The 17,522-nt window shown below is 44.2% G+C and overlaps 1 protein-coding gene across 1 annotated transcript in view; it reads right to left on the reverse strand.

Moving 5' to 3' along the window:
• The window catches only part of LOC144818625 (PDZ and LIM domain protein 5-like), a 178,323-nt gene extending 168,694 nt beyond the window's left edge, over positions 1 to 9,629 (reverse strand). The window contains exons 1-2 of the mRNA XM_078676226.1: positions 9,465 to 9,629; positions 7,525 to 7,656 (exon numbers count right to left, since the gene is read on the reverse strand). Of these exons, the coding sequence (XP_078532352.1) occupies positions 7,525 to 7,656; positions 9,465 to 9,529 (197 nt within the window). The 5' untranslated portion in view covers positions 9,530 to 9,629. The remainder of the gene's footprint in view (positions 1 to 7,524; positions 7,657 to 9,464) is intronic.
• Positions 9,630 to 17,522: the final 7,893 nt, after the last annotated feature.

The following is a 17,522-nucleotide window of genomic DNA, read 5'->3' on the forward strand; positions in this document are numbered from 1 at the left end:
TTCGATAGCCATTGTTTTGTATTTCCTATTTGACATTTTTTTTTTCAGCCATGCAAATCGTTAGCATTCCCTTATCTGTTACAAATATAAGTGTTACTGTAATTGAATTTGCTTATGTCACGTCTTATTTCCGTCACGTCCTCGAAGCATAGTCAGAGATAGAGGCGCACTCGGACGTGCAAGCATACTCAGACATAGAAGCAGAGTCAGAGATAGAAGCACACTCAGACGTGCAAGCATACTCAGACATAGAAGCATACCGCGTGCACATGCCCCCAGCCGCCTGCCTTGCCTACTCTCCCGCCCCCTCACTTCTTGATTGCACGGCCGCTAGGCCGTGCCTCCCCTACTCTCCTCCTCCTACTCTGTCTGTTCCCGCACTCCTCCCACACCCCCGCTCCGCCCCCTCCCCTGCCTGCCATGTCGCGTCGCATTTCTCCTCCCCCCTCCCCCCAGCCGCCTGCCTTGCCTACTCTCCCGCTCGCCGTCTGTTCGATAGCCATTGTTTTGTATTTCCTATTTGACATTTTTTTTTTCAGCCATGCAAATCGTTAGCATTCCCTTATCTGTTACAAATATAAGTGTTACTGTAATTGAATTTGCTTATGTCACGTCTTATTTCCGTCACGTCCTCGGAAGGCTGAAGATGGGAGGGAGCCAACGTTTTTGGTGTGATTTCTGGTCTCTTCATTTGCAAGGCAGCTCGGCTGGTTTAAGGCCGCCTGCAGAGATCTGTGTGAGGCTTATGGGTCACAGCTTGCATTATTATCAGGGAGACTTTCACCACCATAAGGCTCAAGCTGATGTTGTGAATGCTGTGGGTGAGGCAGCCTGTTAGTAATACGTGCGCACAAGAAGTTTTCAGTGGGCATTTATCAGAAGTTGAAGTGAGCAGGGATTAACAGGATCTGTGTTCCACTGCTTTTGATTTTACTGTCAAATTTTCAGAGTTCTGGTTCTCTCAGTTTTCGAGTTAAAAGCATAAATCTTTTTAACTTACAAAACAGTTCACGTGAACACTAGCACTCGCTTGCCATTTGCTCCCGCCCGCCTCCGAGAGCTTCACTTGAAAGGCATCCAGTCCCCCGCCCCCTGCTTCACACTTTTCACGGCCGCCAGGCCCTGTCTCGCATTTCTCATCCCCGCCCTAATTATCTACCCCTGCTGTTGCTGCCCACGGCCTCCCCACAGCAATGCCAAGAGCTTGTTTTTGCCAGCCGCTTTCCTTTCGGACGATGCTTTTTAGGTCGTCGTTGTCGTCGTTGTTGATTTTTTTTTACTTGTTGAAAGCGACCCGTTATTCTTTTGGGCAGGTGATTGTTTGCGGGCCACTGGTTGATGTTTCACACTAAGCCTTCTTTGAATGTCACATTATAAATTTCCCATTGCACCTGGAGTGTGCATAGTTCATTCAGTGGGGACCTTTAGTGCAGAGTGCAAGTCGGTAGCATTGGCTACAAAAAATAAAAATGCAAAAGATTTACAACAAAAAACCCATAAACAATTCTAAATGCACTAACTCTAATGCTGCGAGACCTATTGCATTTCCAATGCTTGTTTAAAGTTCCAACATGGCAACCATGTTTAGAAGCCAAGAGTTGGCCAATCTGGAGCAGTAAATCAATGATACATAATCCACAATACCTCTCCATGAGGGCAGCTCAGCAAACATCCCATTGGCTGGCCATTTTTGTACGGTAATGTGCATAGTGTATAATTATTCGACCAATCCAGGATGGTATACAGAATGCTTTAAAACGTGGTGTCCATTTTGGAATGGTAAAGCAATGGTAGACTAAGGGCAATATAATTGCTAGATTGTCGCTTGTTTTAGAAGTAGCAGCCTTGTGCCATTTGGCACACTGCCTAGGTCATAAATTCTCATAATAAACATATCAGTCCAATGGCATCTGACATAACATTTCACAATGAGCCAATAAGACCTACTGCTTTTATCACTAGCCTATCAACATAACTACAGTCACTACCAGAAAATGCTAAATCATAACCTCCTGTTGTCAGGAAAGACTTAAAACACATCTCTTCAGTCTATAACCTCTTGACAAAACTCAACTGCTATCACCTCTGTGTTACTTCTGTAACTTTCTTCATTTATGCTTGTAAAAAAACTATTTTGCCGGGTGGCTAAGCCCAACTACATAAATACTTTAAATAGCAAAGCTGGCCTTATGTATTGAAGCATAAGCATTTACACAAGGCAAACAACAAGTATAGCTATGAAATTACAAATATGTACAAAACTACGTTTGGCAAACCAATGCTCAACCGCTCGTAAGAGGGGGTAACAACGTTTAGCAAAGTGCATATATTCTACCCAGGCATTTGCCAGACTGCCTCTTAACTCAATATGTGAGATTCCATATAAGAAAATATTTGTGTACAGGCTTTAATACATTGTAATTCCAATCCATCCCTGAAGACCTATTGGTTTTAACAAATAAATGTGTTCTATCTTTGTTGTAACGATCCGTCCTAAACAGAACAGACCTACAGTGTCTGACACTATTGTTACTGCTGACTTAATCTGGCCTATAACATTTACCATTGGCTTACCACTGTAACTTCCCGGCCCTACTGTATTGCATATAACTTTCCCATAAGGTATACTGTAAAGTAATGACAAATACAAAATTGCAATTAGTAAAACAATGTACACGACCTCATAAGAGGATCTAAAAAAGGTTATTATACTCCGGATTTGTCAAAGGGGGTAAACATCACAAAAGCACTTGCCATCCATTGTAATGCGTGGGACTCCCTGCAGAAAAATATCTGTGTACAGGCGTTAACACAGTACAATACCAATCCATCCTTGAAGGTCTATTAGCTTTACCAGATGCTGTTCACAACAAATAAAGTATGTCTACTGTCTGCACGTTAACTTTGCATAATGAACAGTCCAGACCTATGGCATGTGACATAACTTTTCCCAATGAACCCATCAAGACTCTAGCTTTTTTTCCTGGTTTTTTACCATTACCAACTCAGGCCTACTGTATTGAGAGTAAGCTGTCCTACAAGTCAATCATCGGGCATAAACTCATAAAATAAAAAATACGTATAAAACGGAAGATGGCAACGCAATACACCACCTTCTTGTGAGAGCCTAACAAGAAAGAACACAGTGCAAGGGTTTTCAGAAGGGTAACCAACAACAAAACCATTGAAGATTATAGTAAACTATGTAATACCTATGTTAAGGCTTTAACATGGTGTAATAACAAGTCAATCTTAAAGATCTGCAATTCTTATCAAAAGGTTCAAAGGTTCAAAATATGCTTTATTCGATATTCAACAAGGAAATATCATATAAGCGTACAATTTCATAAAATATCATACAAACATACAATTACAAAAATAATTTAAAAACAAACAATTTGGTCAATTCATTAAAATAAGTAAATAGCAACCATGTCTGGGTATAAACACATGGTGGCCAGAGTCCCTTTTCACCAAGTGTTATTGTTCATTGCTCTGGGGCCCGGGTAAAAATCGAACAAGTCCCAAGTAGAAATAAGGCCATCACCGGGTTTTGGTTGGAAAAGTCTTAAGAAGGGGACAATGTTCCTGTGTTTAAATCTGATCAATATCAGATCTCCCGAAATGTCTTTAGGGGATCTGCCTAACCACCCCACCCTCCTGACGCTCACAATTCCGCCATCTAGGGTGGGCGGCAGTGGTCTGTTGTCGTTAAGCCAAAAAATGGTCTTATTTAGCAGCTCCTCGCTTGTTTCGTAATTGCCCTGACCAAGTTCGGGCACCCCGGAAAGAACGGACACGTAGGGGGCAGCCTCTGGGGGTAAATTAATTCTCTGCCTTCTTGGCCGAGGGTGTCTAGGGACTTTGGAAGAAGCACTATTATGGTTACGAGTGTTATTTTGGCCCCTTGGGAAGGGTAAACTCAGGGGAGGGTCAATTATTCGAGTTTTTTTGAGTTCAGTATGAATTGGCTTATCCGAGTTTATACAGAGTGTAGAAAGTGGGGAGACAGCCGAATTTACAGTTGATGGGTGAGTCATTTTTACTATTTGTTCCACACTGGACAGCCTGTCTCCCAACTCCTTGATTTTTGTGACCAGGGGTAACAGGGCAGCATTCAACAAACGTTCAAATTCGGCCAATAAGGTCGATTGAGGGGGGGAAACAGGATTATTTGATGTGGTCCCTGCTTTATGTGGCGTTAGAACAATTGGATTGGCGGGGAGGGATAAGAAGCTACAACACAATGGATTGGCATTTGAAGGAGTATCCTCGTTGTTAAACAGGATTAAATCAGGGGATACAGGAACAGCTTGGGTGGTACAGGTTACAAGATCAGTGACTTTGCCCACTCTGGGGGGGGTTAATATATCAGGCACATAATTAGTGCCGCACACGGCATTTAGCTCTTCCCAAACAGACATCATGGGAGGACTATATAGAGCCCGTTGACGACACAGGACGAATGAACATAAATAAGTATGCAGTATTATGTCTCTGTACCTCTTATGTTGGGACCATGTGGGGTGGCCCGCCCCGTCCTCCTCAGGTCCTCGGAGGGCCACAGAGGGCCCGCCCTTTGCCCGGGCTTAGCCCCGGGCGCTCCCGCGCGCGACTCGCGTGGCGAGAGGCGTTCCTCGCTTTTACAGGCGCCTCCAGGCGCGAAGGTGGCGTCAGGGACGCGACTCGGCCGCCGGGGCACCTGGGGGTTGTGGTTCTGTGTCCCTGGTGTCAGTGGCGTTGCGCTATTCGGCCGTTCCCCTCACGGCGCTTCTCCCAGGAAGGTCATCAGCCGTTGCCCTCACGGCAGGAATAAAGTCGGGTCAGAGGCCCCCCTCTGAGCGCTCAGCGCTCCTCGCTTTTACAGGCGCCTCCAGGCGCGAAGGTGGCGTCAGGGACGCGACTCGGCCGCCGGGGCACCTGGGGGTTGTGGTTCTGTGTCCCCGGTGTCAGTGGCGTTGCGCTATTCGGCCGTTCCCCTCACGGCGCTTCTCCCAGGAAGGTCATCAGCCGTTGCCCTCACGGCAGGAATAAAGTCGGGTCAGAGGCCCCCCTTATCATAAGAGTTTCACAATAAATAAGTCAGGCCAACTGCCTCTGTAATAACAAGAGTGGACAGCCATCAAAACCGACAGTGGGCAACCACCGAACCCTTTTGTACGTTGAAGAAAGCCACAGTGATGGCGGTTTCTTTCAAGGTACACAGATGACCGCTGGGCTTCCAGTCATGCCTAAATTAGACAGACGGAGTACTGTTGGGATGGCGGAGGTAATCTCCTCTGCCATCCCGATGGACAGTACTCTGTTGAACTTACAATCAGGCCTGAAGTCTTTTTTTACAGAAACTGATATCCAGGCTGTGGTGCAGACCCTTGTTCTGTCCAGGCCTCAGAATGGAAACTCTTTACTCACAGGTATTCAGACAGTAACCATATCTGTCAAAAGAACTAGACATTATGAACATATCTCTTCTGTTATTTTTTCCCTTCAATGGTTTCTGAAATTAGAAGTGTTTTCAAATTGACTTCCATTGTTCAGAAAGCCTTACACTGCTCTTCTGGTACCACTGCTATCTGGTACAGAAACTAACAATTTCAGGTAGCTAGCTCTCACATAAAAGTTCTGAATACTTTTTTTCTTGCAACAACAAGCATCTATAAAGAAGTACACAGTACCTCAGTCCATTTGGTTAGTTCTGTGAAACTTTGGAGGACATTACCTCCTTTCTTTCCTCAGGACTATTCTGACTCACCGGACTTTCAAGAAAGCTTCCTTCAACACTTCCAATGTGGATTACTGCTACTTTACTATGTAATATTGGGTATGGGGTTAGTAATGGAAGCCACAAAATTTTCTCACAGACACGCATAAAATGCTCAATCCCACCAATCACTTGTAGAAGAACGCACATCACCATCTTAACTTCCACCCAGAAATATGTTTGGGGTGCGTGCAAGGAAGTTGGGTGAGGTGAAACGAGGCACACATGGAAAGATCACTGTGGTATTAAGAATTATGGTGAGAACAAGAAAAAAGAAGGTTGAATGTGGGGACATGGGGATTGCAGTCCACATCACGAGGGAGGGGGACAAATACTCTCCATTCAAGTTTCATTAATAAGGGATGTGGCTGATACTTACAAAGACATCACTGCTCACCACATTTAATGCGTGACTATGAGCAAATAACCCGTGTGCATCCTTCCCATGAAGATGCTAAATATCCCCTTCAGAGGAGCATAAAGTGAAAACGGTGTGCTTGATGGCCCAAACCCACACCCTTGAGGATAACTGCCCAGGTTTTCAAGTCTAATTAAATCAAAGGAGAGCCCCTGAAGCTTGCACCTTGTGTGCATCTGAAAGACTAGGTGGGTCACACTACATGAAGGAATATCACTACTGCTAAAATTATTTTAGTGGTCATGAATGTTCTCAGCTCATCATGAGCCAAGCCAATGGCTATTGTTTGCATGGTAGTTTGCATGGTGGACCCTCACCTACCCTCACTAACCACGCCCACAACCTCAGCATCATCCTGGACAGCGACAACTCCATGAAGCGCCAGCACAAATTCAGTAGCCTTCTGATCCACACCCTCCGCGAGCTTCATAGGATTTTCAGGTGGGTCCCAGTCAGCACCAGAAAAACATTGACTCAGGCCCTCGTCACCTGCAGACTTGAATATGAAAATGCACTCTAAGCCGGAACCACCACCCATCTCCTCAAATGTCTATAGATCATAAAGAACGCCTCACCAGACTCATCCTCGGCCTCTCCAAATGGATCAGCATCTGCCCCTCCTCAGAAGCCTCCACTGGCTCCCAGTTCAGAAAAGGTGCCAGTTCAAACTGCTTACTCAAGCCTGCAAGGCACTCCACAATGCCGGACCCCCTACACATACCAATGCCTGACCTTCCACCAGTCGACCAGACAACACCATTCTACCTCCTTCGCCCTCTCACATGTCCTACGTATCTGGCGCAGCCAAGTCCTTGAACAACCTTCAACCTCACTACCAAGTCCTTGACCGACCTTCCACTTCACCTCTGAACCTCCAACTCACTCCCTGACTTCAGAAAAGTACTCAAGACCTGGCTCTTCGACTAAGGTTCACCATTCCTGAGCATCTGGACATCCCCACGGGGTGATAAGCCGCGCTATATAAATACTGATCGATTGATTAGAATACCACCATCGTGAAAACTCCCACAACACTCAAAACTGCAAAAAGGAGTTAAATATGCAAAGAGTTACCTCTAAACCTCCAATGGTCTTTTAAATGTTTTACACTTTGCTGAGTAAGGTAGGGGTGGACTATATAGTTAGAAGAAAGTCATTTTCTAGCATGGATTACTAAGAGATCCTTATGAAGAGAGTCGAAACGCAAGCATGAAAAAACACAAAAATGTCACAACCAAGTGTGCAGAAAAGGTAACTTTCTGTGCAAGTGCTTGTTAGTTAAGCTCAAACCGACTAGCAAATATTAGATGTGCCGCACATTTGTGAGTTTGATTTGACTTCTCACCTGATACCATCCTGTGCACACAGAGCGCTCATGGACTTCCTCGAAGATGTCTGGTAGGGTGGAGAAGGTCTAGTGACAGGGGTGATCAGAAGAGCATCCAGTAGAGCGCGATACGGAGAAGGGTCGGAGAGTCTAAGCAAGCGTTCAAAGAGAGCTTGTAAGAGGATTAAGCCCTGGACAGCCCCAGAGCCTTAAGGCACAATTAGATTAGGATTATTTTCTCCCTACCTAGAAAACATGCAAGATGACCTTGATAGAAATTAATGTAATGCTGAATATAAAATCCCCGATACCCATTACATGGACAAATACAGGATACCATGCACAACACCACCAGTAAAACTATCATGAAGCTACAGCATTGAAACGGTTAGTGAAGACTAAATCCATGGCCACTTTGCAAGTGCACTAATAAGGGTTGGTGTATGTGCCTCCTGAGTGATGCTTTAGTAAATTGTACAGGTGGAAAATGGGAATTGGGCAGAAGCCTGTGCCAACAGAGTGTATGGGCACAGGGCGAACTGCCTGTGTCAAGAGGCCTGCTGGGCATATTGTGCAACACAAGTGAGGCAAGACTTTCAGAAATCACTAAGTGTGATGAAAAATTAACCTTCCATGAAATGTATTTATTAAAAAAAAAAATCATCATAAAAGTGTAAAGGATCCCAGAAAGGTTCAATTGGGCACATTTAGGCCTCAATGCAGCTTAACTGATGCCTCTAACGTTTTCTTGTGGCACACTAAGTAGCACAAAAATGTCCGCTGAAAATGTTAGCACTAGTGCTAGAAATGGTACCACACTGTGGGAGTGGGCTAGGTTTGATTAATTCTTCAGATCGATATAAGAGACCGGTGGCCACAGGTATGGGTCTGTAAACAGTAACACTACTTTACTTTTGCAGTAAAACAAAAAACACTTAGGCAGCATGATATGTACAGGATCCTTGGCAGCTGGAGACAAGCCTGCTCAAATCAAACGAAAAGTGAGGATCTGGCTTTGTATACTTCTATATTCTCCCCCTATGAAACAATATTTAATATGTGAAACCAAAGTGGTCATTTACGCCATCACATCACGGCGAGGAGGAACCTTTGAGGAAGCTGGCATCTCAGCTGCTGTGACTAGAGAACATTCTACAATAGGCACGCCATTTTAATCTAATACAGACTATTAGTGATCAAAATTCACTAATATTCGTAATATTTAATTTAGTTTAGTGTTTCTGTAAAGGACTAGTAAAACGAATGGATGTTTGAAAGTGCTAGGGTTGAAATATGGATTTAAACGTGTAGTAACGACATAGACATTTCAACCCCTTAATCTTAGCTAAACAGCTGGGTGTTCCTATGATTACAAATTTATTTTGGCATCACCCTTAAGGCACAGAGGAGAAAGAAGAGAGGTCAAGAAGGTGGTGCGTTGTAGGGGATACGGACCTGCTGCAAACCAGTTCCAGCTCATAATAGGAAGCTGCCTTAGGTGACTGGTAGAGTAGTGAGGAATTCAGCGACCTGTAGAAAGAATCCACTCTAACCAACACAGCTATTTCTTAAGATTTTGTCATCATAGGCTGCCAAAAAACTGCTTAGCAGAGGGTAAAAGACGTTTAGTTTGAACTAGAAAAACGAAAATTCTAGCCGGCAATCTTTGGTTGCAAATGTTATTGTCAATTAAGAGCATTTTTTTAATTATTCGAACACCAACCAACTGACAAGGGATAAAGTCCCCTTCCAATTTTATGTGGATATTTCTTTTTTATTTGATTAAACTAGTTTTTAGGAAAACAAGGAAGCCTGGATTCAATGAGTGAACTGGTCCAACTTTTGAAAGTACTTTCTACACAGACACAAAAGTGAATAGAGTTCATGCAAGACAGTGTCGGCCTTATAAATGGGATTTACAGTGTGAAGGAACAAACCACCAGTCCTTGTATCTCTACCTGGCTTGAACACCAACGGCAGCAGAAGCAGCAGAGACCGCAGCAACAACACTTGCCCTGTCCATTGAACTCTGATCTGGAAATGACTCAAGGGGAGGAGGAGAGAACGGACTGGATTTTGGCAAGCTATCCAATGGATTCTCACGGTACAAAGTTTTGCGATAGAAGCTTAAATGAAAGAAACAGAGTGCAGAGTAAAAAGGAGAGCAGAATGAAGCTACATCAAACAAAGATTCCATAAAATGTTAGATGCCTGATTTGAGAATGGTTCACTAGATCCAAAACTGCATAATGAATAAATGAATTACCTTTAGTAATGCCCTTTCTTGCGGATACTCTTATCTAATAGAGCTGATGGATACTCATATCTAATAACAAATTGATCACCTTTAGAGCATTTCCCATGGCACTAAAGTGGATCCAGAAATGTTCTGTGCTCCTGTGTGCCACTAGGTGGTGCCGTGCAGCTCTGCTTTTGGCTTCCCTCTTCCCTGAAAGTGAGGGAGCAGACCCTGATGTAAGCGTCACCCCTACGTGCCAAAGTCAGTTTCTGGCTTGACTCTTTCAGCCCAGACAGAATTGACTGAATGCCCTTCCCATCACACCTGGCTATCAAGGCAGTAATGTTTCATGAACATGTACATTCATGCACTCATTGCAGCCTGAAACATTTCAAGGACTGGTACTCTGCATGCCAATGCAATGGTGGCAACCTTGGCCCTGGTGAAATAGGCCCGCGGTCCTTCCTGGGGCTGATTTTTGTCCAAAGCATTACAGATCTTAACACAACGAGCTATCCATCTTGACAGAGTCATTTTCTCCATGCCTTAGCTTTCTTTGTTCCCACAAAAAGATGATTGTCCACCCAATGGTCTTTGGGCGATCAATGTAAAAGTTTTAAGCCCTTTTGGGGTCAGCTCATTGAGTTTCTTCTCCTCTTTTGTGTGGTTAAGAGGGAGAGAGAACGCTACGAGGATGATCTATTGCCCAATGTGAAAAGGAGTCACAACTTTTGGCAAAAAGGCCGACCTGCTTCTCTGCCCCAGTTTGTCTGGGGAAAAAAGGTGGTGTATTGGGCTTGCTTCGAGAGAACCTGGAGCTCACTCAAATGACAAGCAGAAGTGATAGCGATGAGGAAGACAGTGTTTAGTGTACGTAGACGCAACAAGCAGCTGTACATCAGTTCAAAGAGAGTATACATTAGAAATGTCAGTACCAAATGAAAGTCCTGCAGTGGCATCACTATTGCTTTGGGAGGGCACATATGTTAAACATTTAATAAACCGCATGACAACAGGTGATTTGAACAAGGATGTTTGGCCCGTTAAATGCAGAAAAACTGAAAGGCCCTATACAGCAGTTTGGATTACAGAGGGTCTGTCTTGCATACACCACACCAGGCATTTAGTTTGTCCCAGCGCACGTCATAAACTGGCTTTGTGGACAGGAAGGCATACCGGAGACCAGTGTTTCACCCCAGTCAAAATACATCTCTTAAGGAGGAATTACATTGGAACTTCAATGTGCAAAAAAGGGACACTGCACGTTCTCTACTGCAGTGAAAAGATCTAGTCAAGTTTCTCTCATTTACGTAATATGCCCTGTGCCACCTCGGGATGTAGACACCATTCATGATTCACCAGGGAGGTCTGTCTGAGTTCATCTGTTCCAACCAAGTCCACAAGCACAAAGCATTCTGGCACAGGACCCAGGACCCTAGTTCATCCTTCCTAGAGCAATTCCACTTGGCGGTGATGTTGTCACTGAGAACTTGCACCAGCCCCCCTGTGATGGAAAGTAGGAAGGCCTTCAACACCAGGCAAATGGTACACAACAGATTGATATGGAGGTGGTTTTCAGTTGGAGGTCAGTCCCCCCTGATCTTGAGCTCTCCCAGACTACATCCCGTACTCACTAGTGATGCATCTGCCAGCACTAACAGCTCTGGATAGCGAGGGGGAACGATCTGCTGCTGTTCATGCTGTGGTTAAGCAGCAACCATTACAGATCTTGTGCAGTCTCCACCGAAACCTGGATGACATTCAACAGGTTTCCTTGGTACTGGGCACACATAATACAGACTCCAATGCAGACGCTGCATAAGCCATGTGACAAAGTGGATGAGGCCAAAACGCAAAGAACCTTCCGAAATGCTCTCACCAAGATCTAGTATTGAGGCTGAAACATGGGGATCATAGCTTAAATGTCTTGGACTCTTTGCAACGAAGGAAAGGTCCTGAACTGCACAGTGTCCAAGACAGCTCCTATAAAAGGAAGTCTCTGAAAAGGAGTCACGTGCAAATTCAGCTTGTTTATCGAGAACCCCAACAATGTCAGGAGGTCAGCCGCATCTGGAGGTGGTCTTCGACTTACTATGGCGAGCCTTCAACCGCCATCAACAGTCAGACATTACTGTAAGGGAAAACTGGTATACATAACCTCTAAAGATGGGTAACAATGGTAGGCATCACTTTTGTGAAGAACAAAGGGGCACTGATGAGGCTAAAGGCAGGCACAACGAACTGAAATTAATCTTGACCAACTTGAGCATAGGTAACATCTATGGGACAGGAGGATGGGCACATGGAAGTATGCATTCCATAGGTCCAAGGCTACCTTGCAGTCACCCGGATCAAGGGCAGACCGAACCTGGCACTGTGTGAGCATTATGAATTTGTCCTTCCACAGAAAGCTTTTCAAAAGGTGAAGTCTGAAATAGGATGAAGACCGCCATCCTTTCTCAGCATAAGAAATAGTGGAAGTTACAACCAGTCCATATTTCTGAGTTCAAACCCTTTTGATGTCCCCCTTGGACAGTCGAGATCACAAATCACGCAGCAAGATGGAAATATGTGGTTTGTCTGAAAGATCTGGAGCACCCATCTGTCAGATACAACAGATTGCCAAACATTGATCCTGCCTCCCACAGGGTGATTATGTAATGCTAAGTACAAATTAAAGCGACTTGGGGGCTGATGTCACAGGGGCTGGGGACTGGGAAGATCAGTGCATCTGGTGACTTGATCGTTGCCTACCTAATCCACATCCCTTGTTACAACCGGACTGGGTTACTGCAGCAGGACAGTGAGGCCCGTGGACTATTAGCCAACTCTGTGGAGTGGCCTTGGAAGGGCCGAAAGTGATCAAGAAACTCTGGCAGCAGTCAAAAGACCCAAAGAATGTGCTGTGAATCTACTTTCCTTACAGCGTTCTAGAGCAAAATCAGTTTTTTTGCCAAATTGGTGGGATCTATCAAAATTCCTGTCGAGGGGTGGAGGTTGGCAAGAATAAAGCGTAGACCAAGTGTCTACAACAGTGTCAGTTAGGGCTTCACTGAATGGGAGTAAGGGCTCAGAGGAAGCAGGCCAGGGTTGCAGAACTCTGTGAGGATTTTTGTTTTAACTTCAACAGAGAAGAGTTGTAGGTCCAGGACCACAGAGACATGTTTAATTATGACAGCAAAGTAAGCACTCTCTTCTGTTGGTGGCTCAATGGGTTAATCGCCCTGCTTCATGGTAAGTATCAAGCCTACTGACCTTCAGCACATTCAAGTATAAACTATTATCATAATGTCATTGAAATCATCCACATCTTCACTACAGTCTTCTCAGGGTGGTGGTAAACTTTGGTTAGAATTGGAACCAAAAAGGATAATGGAACTCGGAGGATGGTTCTTAGGTAGTGGGAGTGTATTGCCTGAATCTTGTTGTACGGAAACCAGAATTGGGAGCGACGCCTCGGTCCGAGTCGCGACGAATTTGGATCCCCATCTGGTGCCTGCGTCATTAGGACAAGTGTTGATGAAAGGGGGACCAGTGTACTTTTTAGACCCAGAACTTAAGTCAGCACCCGAGTCGGTGCGGGATCCGAAGGGGGTGCCAGGGGCTCAGAAGGTGCTGAGGATTCACTGGCTGTAACCTGACTGGAGGCCCTTTGCAGATCTTCTGGGACAGAAGATGAGCCAGAAGGAGCCAAATAGGGAGTCAACAATATGCGGCGCAACCTCCTTAAATGCCTTGAACTGCTGCGGCATCACTCATCGGGATCAACTCCTCATTTGAAGAACATGAGTGAGATTGAGTCCCACCTTGACGGGAAACAGCATTTACAACACTGACAGAACAATTCAGTGCCATTACAACGCAGGCACTACAATGAACACATCGTTAACACGCATTCCATTACGAAGCAAGTCATTACAACGACTTGCTTTTGGAAACTCATTGTTGGATTTTAAAACCAACACCATCCGTACTTTTGTACAGACTGGAGTTATAATAGTAAAATATACCATTCCAAACTCCAGCGCTTCCCTAAAGCAAGTCTTTGTAACAACTTACGTTAGAATGGAACGTGTGGTAATGCCACATACGTTGTATTGCCTCAGTTGTAAAGTCACAAACTGTAAACGCATGCGTGAATACGTCATACATCCACTTTGACACACTTGTCACTTCTCTTTAAATAGAGAGAAGTGGGATGGGTTTGAATACTGCTTTGCCTTCTTGTGCTTCCTCTTTGATTTGGTCATGGATTTACCAAATGAATTTGACTGCGAAGACCACCATGTCCTCACTTACAATAACCTTTACAAAGGAGAAAATGTTACCAACACATAAATATATATAAAAAAACAACTGTACAACATACTAGAACTACAAAATTAAGATAAAATATACAGCTTCTTAACCTGAACACATAAATTCTTTGTACTTCTTCGGAAATGTAATTTCTCATTTCTTTCTGCCACCGTCTTGCTCCTCCATGTCAGAGGAATTCTATTGACCCCTTCACCATTGGCCATACTGCTGTTTTTCAATGACGAATATTCCTGTTAGATAAATAAGTTTCCACATCCTGGAACAGAATTGTGAACCATTGTCCGATGTTATTTCTTCTGGATAACCTTCTCTAATTAATAATTTCTCCATGAATTGAATTACATTTTTACTTGTCACGTCATTCATGGATTCAACCTTAAACCACTTCGAATAATAGTCCACTATGTCTACCATAAACCTGTTGCGATGTCCCATAATGTCAAAAGGACCCATTATATCCATGGCAACCTTCAACCAGGGGCCAGCCGGATAACTAACAGGTTGAAGCGGTTGTCTGTTAATTTTTTACCACTTGTTCACTCTTTCCAAATAGAGTACATTCTTTAACTACTTCCTCCACATCCTTTAGCAGGTTGATCTTCCTGCTTCCTTGACACACAACATCGCCAGTGTTCCGCATTCCACATTCCAATACAGCCTCCACTCACATTAATACATGAGCCAGTCTTGTAATGTTTAAAACATAACATACCAGGTCACGAGATCTGCCTTGAGAGCAGAAATAGGTCCTTGCCCTCAACTTGGAGCAGGACTTAAGCAAAGTTTGTGACTTCTTTCCATGCTCTGCAACAAGCAGCTTTGCTTCAGGGCTCTGGATTGCCTTCGACTGCATGAGGGCATATTCATCGTATGACTACGGAGTCATGCCCTAGCCCAAACACAAAGGGCACACCTTTTGCTGATCTGTCACAGACACCTGTTTTTGAAAGTCATGGTTTGAACACTGGAGTTTTAGGTGGGACATTGGTCCCTTTCACACTGCAATTCAACGTCAAACCACTGTAAAAGGGAGTGGAGTTCTGGATCCATGAAGGCATGGAAAAAAAAGGAACTGTTGTCAGCCTGCAGGGATGATGTTTATATGCAGCTCTGCTCCATCACTACAGGAGCGGAAAGAAGTCAATGGGGTGCTGCATGGCACAACCTAGTGGGACGCAGGAGCACTGCTATAAAAAATCTTCCAATCCAATCTGGTGCCTGGGGAAGAAGTATCCATCAGAAGACAATGTTTCTAACACATCTACCAAAACAGATTCCACAAAATTTCTCGCTCATATTCAATGTAAGCAGAGCATTTACGTTATATTCCTTCATCAAGCCCATTACAGTCACAACAGAGGTGAACCTCTACTGCCGCCCACTTTTTGGTTTCTAACCATTATCCTTAACCCCTTGGGCGCGGCCGCGATTCTGCGCCTGTGCGGCACTTCTAAAGAGTGGGCGGGTTCATGACGGCCCCAAGCAGTCATCAGCACACGAGCACTGTGATGCATGACGGCCGGGGGACATCATCAGCATAGAAGGGGTTAATTAATACTGGAACACCTCAGCATGTATAGATCACATGAACCATTCTGGCATAATAAAAACCAAGAACAATACCAGTAAACATAATTTGCTTTAGTAAAGGTACCACCAATAGGCAGAATTCCCATGTATTAGCACCAAAAACCATATGGGTTACAGATTTCTGCAGTCAAATTGGTCAAAACACATTGGTGAATCTCTCGCAATTTTAAGTTAAGCAATAACAGTTCTCCACAAGAGTACAAACATTGGCACCCGTAAATGTGCCTCTTCTGTGCTCATAAGCTGCGGCACACCAAACTGTATTGTAAGCGTCCACGGGTGTGCTTTTGCGCAAGTAGTTGTTTTGTGCACCGTTGGCTGCAAATAAATGTATAAGCATGTTGCTTGACTTCCTTCAGGGGGCACAACACAGTTTAGTTAGCTCCTCTGTTTATGTAGTGCACCTGTGTAGTGCATACATAACAACAAGAGCAAAATCACTTTTCACATAAAACCTGAATGGAGTAACATATAACCTTACGTAGTCCATGGGAGAGGGGCAGAAAAACAGAGTTTGACATTGAGCCAAATACACATTATTAGTCCTATGAGGAACATGAATACTTTTTGCATTTTTTTCTAAGTACTTGTTTAAGAACATCATGGGAGCGGGCTCAATGCCCCTTACATAGGGTAGGAAAGTGTTATGACAATAGTTCAGTTGTAATGGGTTATTGGGAATGTTAGATTGGGAATTGTAGATGTGCACCAACAGTGCTCCCCACTTCTATAACAGGCAACTAAGAGTGGCTATAATGGGATAGTATTAACTATTCGAACATGCTATCACTGTCCATCCGTAATCTCCCAAGAAGGGTGCAGCACCATGCACTCCTGAGCTGAGGCCTGTCTTGTTCAAACCCCAAATCTGCAATCTATTCTTTAAAAAGGAAGTAGCTGTTTTCCCTTAAAACCCCTGTGAGCCCAGTGAAAATATGCCAAAACCCACTTCTTAAGGTCTGAATATAAGGACCTTAGCATTTAGTACTTCATTTTACCCAGTGGTTGCAGGTTAGGGCCACTGGCACTTATTTGTGGAGGCTGGCACTTGTTTTTCGTTAACAAACTTTGATATAGAGCAACCGAGAGAAACACACAAAAGGATGGAAGAAGTACGAAGCAAAAGAAAAGACAGTGAAAGGGCGAAAGCAAGGATGAGATAGCGGCTAGAGGGTTCTGGGAGTGTATGAAAGGCACGAGATGGAATCAAGACTAAACAGCCTTCATATTCAGCACTCCGACCTTTAATAGCAAAGGCCCGAGGGTTCTGAACAAAACTGTGGGCCCCAGCGCTACTTCTTTTACAAATTTAACACTGTTACTATTCTTTAGAAAATTGAAAAGCTGAGTCCTTCATTGAGGACCACTGAGGACAGAAGGCAAAGGACGCTGGGATAAGCCGGTTTCCATCAACATTTTAATATCCTAACCTGATATGTAAAGGGAGGGAGAGACGCCATGCCGATAGTAACCAAAATTTCAATGAGAATTTCACAGACCTAGTCAGTTTATGAGTAGTTACGCACAGAGTTGAAAAAACAGAAAGCTGCTTTAGCCGACCCCATCTTCATTCACAATCATGTTTTACTGGATTCTCTTGACATCCACACAGCATGAAAAAGTGCATTCATGTAGACTAAAGGGGATATTCCTCCATCCGATTGGGAGAGTATGAAGATTGATGTTGCAGGTAAGTAGGTAGTTGTGGAGGATGTCATGCACTAAGAATAGCCAACTCTGTCAGCGTCCTCTCCAGGTTTGACAGATATCAGTCGGAGGAAATAGAGGACCTTGTCAAGCACCTTCCCGAGGATTACAGAAAGCGAAGGGCAAGAAATTGTCCAAGGTCAAGAAATTGCTCATAAGG

This window comes from Lissotriton helveticus, chromosome 2_1, assembly GCF_964261635.1.
Source record: "Lissotriton helveticus chromosome 2_1, aLisHel1.1, whole genome shotgun sequence".
Taxonomy (NCBI): domain Eukaryota; kingdom Metazoa; phylum Chordata; class Amphibia; order Caudata; family Salamandridae; genus Lissotriton; species Lissotriton helveticus.